This window comes from Tiliqua scincoides, chromosome 6 (assembly GCF_035046505.1).
Source record: "Tiliqua scincoides isolate rTilSci1 chromosome 6, rTilSci1.hap2, whole genome shotgun sequence".
Taxonomy (NCBI): domain Eukaryota; kingdom Metazoa; phylum Chordata; class Lepidosauria; order Squamata; family Scincidae; genus Tiliqua; species Tiliqua scincoides.
The window spans coordinates 28,811,649-28,824,221 of NC_089826.1; the positions used below are offsets into that span (position 1 = coordinate 28,811,649).

General features: G+C 42.7%; 1 protein-coding gene across 2 annotated transcripts in view; it reads left to right on the top strand.

The window, feature by feature from the left end:
* Window positions 1–12,573, top strand: part of LOC136655574 (bifunctional heparan sulfate N-deacetylase/N-sulfotransferase 3) — a 90,863-nt gene that overhangs the window by 26,638 nt on the left and 51,652 nt on the right. For both annotated transcript variants that reach the window (XM_066632139.1, XM_066632140.1), the window contains exons 2-3: window positions 9,035–9,122; window positions 12,395–12,549. In XM_066632139.1, the coding sequence (XP_066488236.1) occupies window positions 9,035–9,122; window positions 12,395–12,549 (243 nt within the window). The remainder of the gene's footprint in view (window positions 1–9,034; window positions 9,123–12,394; window positions 12,550–12,573) is intronic.

Genomic DNA, 12,573 nt, shown 5'->3' on the forward strand with positions numbered 1-12,573 from the left:
TAAAAAGCAGTTAAAAGGCATATGAAGCACAGTTGTAAAAGGCTTTAACGAGCATTTAAAAATGAGCATGAAGGCTGCAGACCTAAACATGTAATGTGCTTTGAAATCAGTGGGACTTACTTTTCAGTAAATATGGATAGGATTGGCTTGAAAGAGACAGTTATTAAATTTACTTGGAGCCTATTTAATCAAAGACAGGTAAACAGAGAGTCAGATTAGACCAACAGTTTTCAACCGTGTGCTGCGGTTGGTGTGCCACGAAAGGTTCACAAGTGTGCCACAGGATTTTGGAGCACAGCAGTTGAAAATTGCTGGGGGGGGGAAACTTCTGGGTTCTGCAGCTCTGTTGTAGCAGCAAACGTCTGTAGTAATGGATTGTGTGTCCCTTGTGCTCTGCCAGCTCTGCTGGTTTTCTTCTCATCAGGCAGAAGAAGACGGACAGACAATTTGTTGCTACAGACAGTTGCCCTACAAACAGAGCCTGAGAACCTGGAAGAGACTTCAGGAAGCTGGAAATGACATTATGAGAGGTGAAAACCATAGAGATCAGTGTACCATGAGAAGACAGACATTGAAAATAGCTGGATTAGACATTACTTTTAAGTATTTGATTGGGGCTAGCATGCTTGCTCTTGATTCAGTAAATATAATCCAGATTACTGGCCCATGGGTGGGGACACCAGAGCAGGAAGTTAACCATTTAACCAGGGAAAGATTTCTTTGTTTCCGCTCTGTCCAATGAAAAGCAGTGTTTCTCAAAATGTGGATCGGGATCCACTAGGTGGGTCACAAGCCAATTTCAGGTGGGTCCCCATTCATTTCAAAATTTTATGTGACTGCATTTGGGAAAATGTTGCAGACCTGTACTTTTAACCAGCTACTATGTATATTATTTTAACAATGATAGTCAAGGGGACTTACTCCTGGGTAAGTGTAGGCAGGATTGCAGCCTAGAATTGTTAAACATTTTCCTGCTTGATGATGTCACTTCTGGTCAGGACATCACTTCTGTGGGTCCTGACTGATTCTCATTCGAAAAAGTGGGTCCCGGGGCTAAATGTGAGAACCACTGCTCGAAAGAAAGTGTTGAAGTTGGTAAATTAGGAAGCATTTGGAATGCTGGGTACCTAGATGCCTTTACCCTGCTGCTATCCTGATCTAGATTGGGCCCCAAGCCCCTTGCAGTACTTATTGATGGAAAAACAATCCAGTATGCTGGGTTCAATGAGACACTAAAGTTGTACCTGGTTTGACTTGAGAGTATAAGAACTAGTGCTTGAAAAGGATAGCATGATGGCAACAGTGACATTCAGTTTAGATTTCTGTGGGGCTTCTTTTGGGGCCCCTTTTAGATTTTGGGCTTCTTTTAGATTTTTGTGGTTCTGTTTATTCGACCATCAATTTTTGTCCATAGGGTGTAAGTGGGCGTGGCGTGCTCAGAAAAAGAAGTATTTGCCTGCTTTCAGGAACAGAATGCAACTTCTGAAAGCTGAGTTGCTTTCATTGGTGCTTTTATTTTGTAGCAGGTCATTTCTTCTGTAATTGTGGCAGTTGGTTTAATAGATTAATAACGTGTGAAACTCAATGTGCATAGGTATTTATATCAACCAACCTTTGTGATCCATTACCCCCAGTTAGAATTGTTTTTCAACTGAACTTCTTTTCTCTGAACAAATTATAAAATGCCAAAGACGAAACTGATATGGATGTAGGAGGCGAGCAGACTAGCTTCCTGACATGAAGTGGATAATGTGGCTTACATTGAGTAGCAAGTGGTGGGAGTGAGCGGCAGACTTGGTTTCCAGCTCTGTAGCTGGTCAAGTCGAAGAACAGAAAGGAGATCGGAAGGCTGCAAAAAAAAGAGGATAGGATCCAGCTCATGCCATCACCCCCAGGTCCATCCCTTCCTGCAGCCTCCCTGCCCTGTTTCACCCCTCCCCACTACCAGCACTGCCTTACCTGCTTCACCAGATCCAAGCAGGTCTGGACAGAGAGCACTGCCACATGCATTCCATCAGCAGCCATTTTACTACAGCAGAACTCAATTCCGCTGTCGTAAATGGCTGCTCTTGATAGCCCAGTGGGCTGTCCATTCATCGTGAGTTTGGCTCCACCATTGCTGAAAACATCTACCAAGCCATTTCATTGCCTGCAGCTGGGAGACAGGGAGTCCTTTCAACTCCATGACAAGATAGATGTCGCTCAGGAGTGATCAATCCATGGCCCTAGTCATTTTCTCATTCTGGAGTCTGACCAGGACTTGAGATGAATTTCCAGATCTAGCAATAGGAAAATCCCGCAGAGCCATCAGGAATCTATTCTGATCCATAACCTCCAATTGTCAGGCCTGGCTCCAAGGCCCTCTTATATCCTCCTTCTTTCTCGTTGGAGAACGTAAATAGATTGGGGTAAGGATGAACCATCATGGTGAACCATAGGAATGACCCCCACCCTTTTGTTGTTACTCCACCAGTGCATAGAAATACTCCCTGCCCCCAGAAGTGGGCATACCCATGGGGGAAGGACTTCCTCATCAGGTGTGAAAATGTAGACCTCAGCATTCCTACACTAACACTGAATATATCACACCACTCTTTCCAGGGTCACCTGGCCTGGAACTCTTAGCTGGTGCTCACTTACTACTTGGACTTTTCATACAGGTCCGGGGCTCCTTTAGTGACAATAAATGAAACTTTTCTCCACTTTCCTGTTTAGATCCTGAACAAGATACATCTTAACATATCGTAACATATGTGTGCGAGGCGGGAAGATGCAGCAGGATGCTTAGTAATTTTCTTGTTTTAATTGACCTGAGGTTTTTTGATCTTATAATTAAAAGGTTGGATAGTTTGTTGGTCTGCTAGCAGCAGGCTAATGAAATCATCCAAGGTGATGCAGCAGCAGATCCCAAGAACTAATAATGGGAAAGCAGATAAAATACTGACGACAGCATTGTCATTTCCATTGCTTTTTAAATAAAATTGATAGGAGACCACTTAAAAGCTTTGGCCTACCTTGCCATAATTAGCATCCTCCCTCTAGCTTCATGCAAGAAAAAAATTGTTAGCTGGTTGCACCTTTCAGAACTTTTGGTTGTATAAATGAATTGGGGAGATGAAAGAGCATGATTCTAAGATATATGCAGAAATAATTGCACCATCAAAACTGTTTGCTGCATTGGTGGTAAGAGAGAGAACGCCAAGAGGAATGTCAATAGTATAATTTTCAGCCAGTCTGTCTTAATATATGCTAGTAATATTCCTAAATTTAAATTAATGCATCCATTGTCTCTTTCTTCCAGTAACATTTGAGAAATGTAATAATGGCATATGTTGACATTTGAATAGCTCTTTATAGTCCCATATTGCTTCCTTAATTTTGTCACTAGTTTGTCCTCTAATTTTGAATTACTATTTAATCCAATATTCTCGAAAGGATATCTGCTTTCGGGTCCATTCATATTTGCTGCTCAGTCTGAGATAATTTGATCAAGATGGTCAAAAATCAAGTGACAATGTTGCCTTTTCTGAATTGCAGCAGTGAGGAATAAACAATGCATCTGATATTGAAGTTCAAAGTGAGGGCCAAACTAGATTTGAAAAATGTAGCCGCAACATTGTGCAGCTTTTGTTTTGTTTTGCAAATCATCATACACCCAATATACAGGACTTTTAAAAAGTCCTGTATCATCTCCAAAAAGGCTTTTAGAACTGATGGTAATCCCTGTTGCTGGTTTTCAGAGAGAGCTGGATTTGGAACTATTGGTTTCCCAAGACCACTTCAAGAAAGCAGCCATGAAATGCTTTTTGCTCTTTTTTATTTTGTCACACAAGAATTCAGGCTTCTCATTCTGTCGACTTTAAATGACATCAGTCACATTGGAACTATGGATGTCAGCAAATGGGACCATTGTATCCAGGACAACTGTGTCATGGTCAGATTTATTTATTTATTAACAGTATTTATATACCACTTTTCTGCAAAAGTTCACAAAGTGGTTAGAGAAAAATCAAATAACTAATGGCTTCCTGTCCCAATAGAGCTCACCGTCTAAAAGGATGCAGAAGAACACTAGCAGTCAGCCACTAGAAATGATACTGCTGGGGTGAGGCAGGCCAGTTACTTTCCCCCTGCTAAATAAAAAAGGAACACCAACTTGAAAAAGTGCCTCTTTCCCAGTGCATCCAGGTCATTGGCATCCCTGGAAATTTCCGTCCTGTTCCTTGGCATTCCTGGACATTTGTGCTGAGTTTGTGTTTTTTTGTTGTTGTTGTTGTTTTTTTGGTGCCTTGGACATTTGTGTCCCTATATATGTACGCATATTTATATTAGATGTACTTTTTTATTTTTAAAATGCAAAGGTAGGGTTAGGGCTGGGATAATAGGCTTAGCACATTTAACATGAGGTTTGTAGCCCAATTATAGTGGGATGCAAAGAACCAGGATTTAAAAAAACCAGACATGAATGTCCAGGGATGCCAATGACCTCAAGTATTTGACCGGGACACAGTCATCCAGGAAGCAAATACCCTAGTACTGCAAGCAACAGCTTCACTTTTTCAAACTTGCTTCCTCTTTGCTGCAATGTATCGCTGTTTGGCTGACTGCTCCCCAGAAGAGTAAAATCCTGGCTCTGTTTATGTTATTTTATCAAGTATTTATGGTCCCTGCTAAATGGTTGAATCAAGGGGAATCCATTATCTTCTCTTCTTTGCACCCACACCTCTTTTCCTCGACTGCTAAAACAGTCAGAGTGTTTGGCTGGTTGTCTTACATAATTTGACTTAGCTGTATAATAGAAATTTGTTTAGAAACACGTTCGGCTATCAGCGAGCAGGTTATAAACTATAATAGTCTGCGCCATTGTGCTTCTACAGCTGTACTCAGACAAATAGCATACTGTTTGTAAAAGCAATCACCAAAAAAAGAAAAAAAGAACCTCTCAACGGTTTACCCCGAGCGTGCATAACAGCATTTAGAAATGAAAATCTAGACTCTTCCCTCCCGTGAAAGCATATCCCCCACTTCGAGGCGGTCACGCACACACAGAATAATAGTCTCTGCCATCTGCTGCTGTATATTTTCAGGAGTTTTAACATTTTGGTTTTAGAACCTACACGACAAGTAAAATGTCAAGTCACCCAGAAAATAATCAGAGGCACGACAACCAAAATGTTAGCTCAGCTTGGCTGCCTCGAAAATAGTCCACAGGAGAGCACTGTCCTCCTCTTTTGGAGATGCTACTCGGCGCTTTTTGCCGCAAATTTTCAAAAACCTGTGCAGGTTTTCAGCGGCGGGAGTCTTATTGATTTTAATGAAAATGATGTGACTAAAAACTTGTGGAACTTTGAAAGTAAACTTTGAAATTGCAGTCCACATCCTTTTGGAGATTAGTCGATGTTGCTTATGGCTGGGGGGGGGGGAAGCAGAGTTAAGATCAGCAGCAAATATTGTCTTTAATAGTCTCCTTTTTTGAAATCTATTTGATAACTGATTGATCTGGAACGGGAAACTGGGTTGAAATTCTGCTTCAGCCATGGCCACCGCTGAGCAAATAACTGAATCTCAACCCCGGTTTTCTAGCTCCTGAGTGGAAATAATAATGTTTTGCCTAGCAGTTCTACCTGAGATTTGTTCCACTAGCCAGAACAGCATTTTTATAAAACTTTCAGTCCATTTCTTCTATAGCAGCAGTTACCAAACCGCGGCATGCCAGGATTACCGTTCCAGGCATGGCGGTGTCAAGGCCTTACTGTTCTGCCCTGCAGCTACCATTTGTCATGCTCGATCATCACAGATCCTCATGCTAGAGAGCTGCTTCATCTGCATGTCACCCCAGAAGGCTCTGCACCCCAGTTTCGTGGGGGACCCAGCCCTCTGGTGTGAGGCTCTGCAGTGATCAGACATGATGAATGGTGGCTGCGGTGTGGAACGGTAAGGCCTTGTCACCACTGTGCCATCCCCAGAACAATAATCCTGGTGCGCTGGATCCATCCCACAGGCTGTAGTTTGGAGGCCCGTGTTCTGTAGCTAAAACAACAAAGAGTCACATAGCACTTTAAAGGAGTACACATTTATTTCCATATGGGTTGGCATCCTTTACCTGGAATTCCAAAATACGGAGTATTCCAAAATATGGAACTCTTTTTAGCGCCAACATGACTTTTTTAAAAAAAATTTTGCCTAAAGAAATAAAATCACAAACTGTGTTGCTCGAATCTTGTTTCATGCACAAGATTATTAAAAATATTGTATAAGATTATCTTCAGGCTACGTGTATAAGGGATATATGAAAGAAAAGAATTTGGTGCTTTGACATGGGCTCCAACCCCAAGATCTCTCATTATATATATATATAAATATATATTCAATTATTCCAAAATTTGGAAAAATCAGGTATCCAAAATGCTTCTGGCCCTAACCACTTTGGATAAGGGATGCCCAACCTGTAGAAGCTTATCTGGACTATTGTCCACTTCATTATATGCAGAATCTCCTATAGCTCTGGACTGCTTAGTTAACAAGATGAATGTAAGTTTGTGATTTTCAGCATTATAGCCATCCTGACTGACCAATGGGCTCATCCAGTTGGGAGACACGGGCTCTGATGGCTTGGATCCAATGGTGCCTAGTACTGGCAGAAAGGAAATTACACTTGTGCAAGGGGGGCATTCCCAATTTTTATGGATTTTCGTCACCAACTTCAGTCTTCTGTGCCATACTCTCAGCCTTCATGAACAGCTTTTCATGGGAGAAAGGTGGCAAGTGAGAAAGATTTGTTCTACAAGTGGAATTTTGCTAATGGTTCATGGGAATTATTGATGCTTCACTATAAGAGTGAATAAAATGCCCTCCTCCCAAAGAAACCGTTACATTACAGGAAACCAACTATAGGTTATTTTCTTACCTCCTATTTGTTGGAAGGATGATCCCGTGAGGTATTGCCTGCTACCATCTCAACTTCAAGGACTGTACTATTTGTTTTAGTATAGACTATTTGTCTATTCTGACTTTCAGTTTGATTAAGAGATGGACAGCCCATTCCTAATCTGTGCCAGCACAGCCAGGCCGCATGGCCTGCACTGTATCCAGCGCAGGTTAGGTGGCAGTTGGAAGTCTCCTTGGGGTAAGGGGATATATTTCCCCTTACTCCAAGTAACACCCATGTCCCCTACAGGGCTTCTCAGATCCATGCCAGCTGTTTAGCTGGTGCAAACCTGAGAAGCTCCGTGTATGGCTGCCTGGCCCAGGAAGGGGGTTAGGATATGGCAGGGGAGGCCTTCACTGATTCCACCCCCTACCAGGCCTGATCTGCCCCCAATGCAGCAGTGATATGCTGGTTCAGGTTCTTAGGCTGGTGGTGCTAGCTCACAAATAATCATAAACATGCTTTTCGGCACATCTACAATATTCTGAGCTGGTGTAGGGCAGCTGTGGGGGCTCAGGTGGGAGTTAGGATTGCGCTGTTTTTGTAACCGTAAGTCTTCATCTGGAGATCAGTGGAAAATTGATAGATTATGCCTAGCTTAGATTATGTCACCAGATTTTGTTTTTATGGATAATCTGCTGTTGTCATAGTTCTCCATAATATTTAGCACTGTATAGTACTTTCTGAGTGTGTAAAATGCTTCACATGTATTAATATCAAGATGTTGTTCCTACCCAACTCTATAAGGAAGTGTTTCTCAAACTGTGGGTCGAGACCCACTAAGTGGGTCGCAAGCCAATTTCAGGTGGGATCCCATTCATTTTAATATATTATTTTTAATGCATTGGACTTGATGCTACCATGGGGTGTGACTGCATTTGGGGAAATGTTGCAGACCTGTACTATGCATATTCTTTTAACAATAATAGTAAATGAGACTTACTCATAAGTAAGTGGGTAAGTGTGGGTAGGATAGTAAAAAAAAAAAATTCTGCTTGATGATGTCACTTCCGGTCATGACATCACTTCTGGTGGGTCCTGACAGATTCTCATTCTAAAAAGTGGGTCCTGGTGCTAAATGTGTGAGAACCACTGCTATAAGGTATTATTATGACTATATTGCAGGTGGGAAGCTTAGAGGGAATTGCTTGCCTAAAGCCTCCTAGTGATCTAATGGTAGAGAGAAGGTCTGAACCAGGGGAGTTCTGATTTGTAGGTTGATATCCTACGCTATATCAGATCTTCATTATCCATTTATTCAATGGTTCCCAAACTTGCCGGAGTCACAGAGCCCCTGCAGCCTCTTCTTCCTGGTCAAGCAAAGGTGCTGCCATCTTGAAATCTTGCAAGATCCAAGACGGCAGCACCCAAATCTTGCAAGATCTAAGATAGTGGCACCTGGAAGAGCCAGAAGGAGGGACCACCAGCAACATCCTGCTGGACCCCTGTGAGTGGCACCCTAAGGCTCACAGTATGGGAATCACTGCATTTATCACTTCAGGAACTTATTGCTAGAGAGAGTTTTACAGGGGACCAACTAGGATTTTATTTAATTTTTTTCACATTTCTTAGACAAGGATCATGCAAAGGATTCAACACTTGTATTAGAAGACCTGGGGGTTTTTAAATGCTTCTTTTCTGTTTCATGTGTGCGTGTGTCCCTTTACATTCCTGATAAATGTAAATGATTCCTGTCCGCTTTCATTTTTGTACGATTATGTTTCTACTAAATTGATTTAATTTTGTTTATGCTGACAACTAGTGTACTGTTTCCAAATAACTGAGTCAGATTTAGTGGATTAGATTTCAGTTCCTTGATGCAGAATAAGCATTTGTTTTATATTTAACTTTGAATTTCTTCATATACAAAATGAAAGAGGCTTTCTGTCATTGCAGAAAGACAACTTCTCTACCATTAGGTTTGTGTAGTTGCCAAATTATTTAGAGCAGGAATAATTGTCATTCTAAGGAGGACAGCACTCCCAATGCTCTGAAAAATGAAATGACTTTACTGTGCAAGCCCTTTTTAAAAGAGATAGAAAAGAGGGCAGTTTTCATGTATAGCATTATGTACCTGATGCATTTCTAAATTTGTATTTATTTCAGGCTCTGCTAGATACTCAGAACCTTCTGAGAGCTCAAATCACAAATTTCACATTCAACCTGGGATTTTCAGGGAAATTTTACCACACAGGTAAGAATGAAAGATAGTAAAATCACTCTCAGGCGGATATCCTCACAGAGTATGGGAATTGAAATTGATTTTGGTGCTGCAACTTTGCACTGTGAAATGAAATGAAATGAAATGAGAGTGAAGAGCTCTCAGTGCCTGAGGAAAGAAGATATCTTCCTCCAGGAGAATAAAACGAGAAAATCAATCAGCTCTTTCTTACGTTGTGAATTTTACAACATGAGGTAGCCTGGCACGCCGGTCCCAAATATTTGCTGAGTTGTATCTGCCTGAAGGCTGATATATTATCCATTGTAATGTCATGGTTCTGATATTCTGGTTGTGCAGCAGCTCCACTGCCATGCTCTATCTACAAAGTTCTTGAAATTCTTTGATGAGTCCTGGCTACCATTTGGGAGTCACCAAACAAACAGATTCTAGGCAGCTAACAGTGAAAGTTATCTTTGAATCTAAGAAATACAGTGGGTCCTTGGCATTTGCAGTTTTGGATCCATGGAATTGAACCACCATGGAAGGCCTTCTCGCATGCTAAAAAAAACACAAATAAATAGTCGCTGATGTGAATCGGAAAGAGCTTCCGGCCAAAAAATGTTGGAAGACTTGCCCCTTGATTTTTTTTTTTTTTTACAAATTTGTTCAATGGAATTGCAAATATTTTACAAATTGATGTTCAGTTGGTCTTGGATAACTTTTCTATCTTAAATACAGAAATATATACCATTTTAATTTGCCATTCCCTACTTTTCCATGTTAACTATCAAGAGTCATTGCTGATGTTGGAAAGCTCTGTGGTCTTTCTAGTGAAGGCTTATCTGCTACTAGAAGCCAAATTTACTTTGCTACGCTTACCCAAGATGTATGCTCCTTTTAATGTAATTGTTATGCAGCAAGTGGAATTTAAAAAAAAATAATCGGAATCAGTCTTCTAATCACATGAAATTTGATTTGCCCTTCTCTATTTCAGTACTGATCTTTGCATGCTTTTCTTCGTCAATAGCTGCAGACTCAATTTTTAAAAAAATGTTTGTTGCAAATAATGCAGAATTTGGAAATTTAACCCATACACCAATCGGTCTGAAGCAGTGCCATAAATGGGGGGAGGGGCAGACTTGAGACAAGCTTGTGAAATAATCTGGTATTATGAAGTAGCTTGCTTTAGTTTCTACTAAACAACAAACAAGGAGCGTTCGGTGTTGGTGGACCAATTAGCAAAAATGCTTATTGGTGAATGGATGCACAAACTACCAGTTGAGCACTGGACAACTTTAAAGATTCCTGTAGTGAAAGGACAGGGCCAAACAGCAGGTGCAACAAAGTGAAAGCTTTAAAAAAAATATGTAATTGCACACATGGAGTGTTTTAATATTTTCACTGAGACACAGCAGAGTCACCTGTCCTGAGATAGGTTAAGAGTCACCTCATTACTCAACTCTCAGTATCAGATTGGGTACAACTTTTCCAGTTTGGAAGTACTCCAGTTTAGCATCCTTTCCTTGCTAGCAACAATCAGTGCTGATACTGAGAATCAGGGAATGGCACAACTAATTTGCTGTGTAGCGTCAGTGTGAAGAAAACCCTTAGCTGCTCTGGTGGCATTTAAGAGCAGGACATCTGCGTAATGACCACAGAACCTATCTCTTTATGCCTGTCTCTTATCCTGAAATGGCCATGTTGTTCAAAGACAACGTCATTGGTTTTAATGCACTCCTAAAATCTAATGATCCCAAGCAGGCTACTGCTTTCATTTCAGCTGCCTGAAAATGCTGCTTCCTTTCTGACATCATTTGCTTTTTTCCGCAGACAAAACAAGAGAAAAACTTAGACCAGTAGTTCCCAAACGCATGGATTGCGACTCACCAGCCTGGGAAGCAATGGCCGATGCCCCTTTAAGGGGCACAGGGAAGGTAGCAACGCGATCCCCAGGACTGCATTGCTCCAGGGAATGGGAGCTGGGTTTTCTTCTTACCTGCAATCAGCGCTGCAGACCTGGGGAGTCTGGAGGGTGTGGGAAGCCTTCCGCAGGGCTCCCTGTGCCTGCTAAGAGGAAAAAAGGGGGAAAAAAAGGTCACTTGCGGTTTTGTCGCAAAAATTGAAAGTGCCCTTTTTCTTTTTTTAGCACTTTAGCAGGCATGGGCTCCCAGCACCCTCCCTGACACCCCAGGACTGTATCACTAGCTGCAGATAAGTAGAAACACTCCCCCCAGCAGCAGCGCAATCCTGAAGTTCGTATTGCTGCCTTCCCCCTTCCCTGCAACAATGTACAGTGCTCTAGACTCCCTTGTAGGAGTTTGGGAAGCATTGACGGGCAGCCCAATCATGAGCTGCCCGGGGTGCCAAGCCTTGGCGGAACCAAGAGCAGCTGCTGCCAGATCCTGCACACCCCAGGCTACCGGGGAGGTGCCTCGGGAGAAGGGGACTTTTGTCCCCTTCTCCTGGGTAAGGTAAGCAGCCCTGCAATGGGGCTACTCACTTTACTGCCGACCAAAAAGTCGGTGGTAAAGTGGAGGCGCTTGTGTAGGGTGCTGAACCCTTGGATCCTGCCTCCCTCCCTCCCCCAGCATGCCTCCAGCCCTCCCCCCTCCCCGTGCCTCTGCGTCACGCCACCCCCCGCCCTCTCTCCACCCCCCACCAGCCTCCCCTCTCCCCGGAATGCCTCCTCCCTGCCCCCGTCCCTGCCCCCGCTTACTGTGCCGCGGCTCTGTGGTCCAGGAGACTGCCGAGCCACGGAAGCTGGGCAACTGTCCTGCGCTAACCCAGCACCGGCCAGCGCTGGGCTAGCACAGGCGGAAGCCCGGCGGTGAGGCAACAGTCTGCTGTGGCACGGAGCCACGGCACGGAGCTCAGGATTGGGCTCTTAGATGGCATAAGTGTAAGTTGGGGATAGCAGACTAATAGGGGGAAAAATGTTTATCAGTGGAAAGGTAGGTGTTGTGTCTGTAATGAGGTTGTGTGTACAAGCTCACATAAATTACAAACTTAAATAAGTAACCATGTTGGATACAAGTAGATTATTAATGGGAATGGTGATTGCTTGTTCTAGGTCAGAAAGAAAAGATTCTGTCTTTTCATTGGACAGAACAGATTAGCAATTCATCCTTTGCCATTGTTGTGACCTCCTGGAGGGTGCTCCTTCCATTCCTAGAGGTAGCTCCCAATGGCAGAAGAGCTAGTTGGAATGCTGCACCCATTGTAGCATCATCGCACTTCTCTTAATCACTGTAAGAGGGATTTGTAGAAATAAGAGGTTTTTAATATCATTTTATTTCTTTCTGTAGGAACTGTAGAAGAAGATGAAGGCGACGATCTGTTATTAGGGTCAGTGGATGAATTCTGGTGGTTTCCTCACATGTGGAGCCACATGCAGCCTCATCTCTTCCATAATGAGTCCTCACTAGTGGAGCAGATGATTCTCAACAAAAAATTTGCCTTAGTGAGTTTAAATCCATGAGTGGCA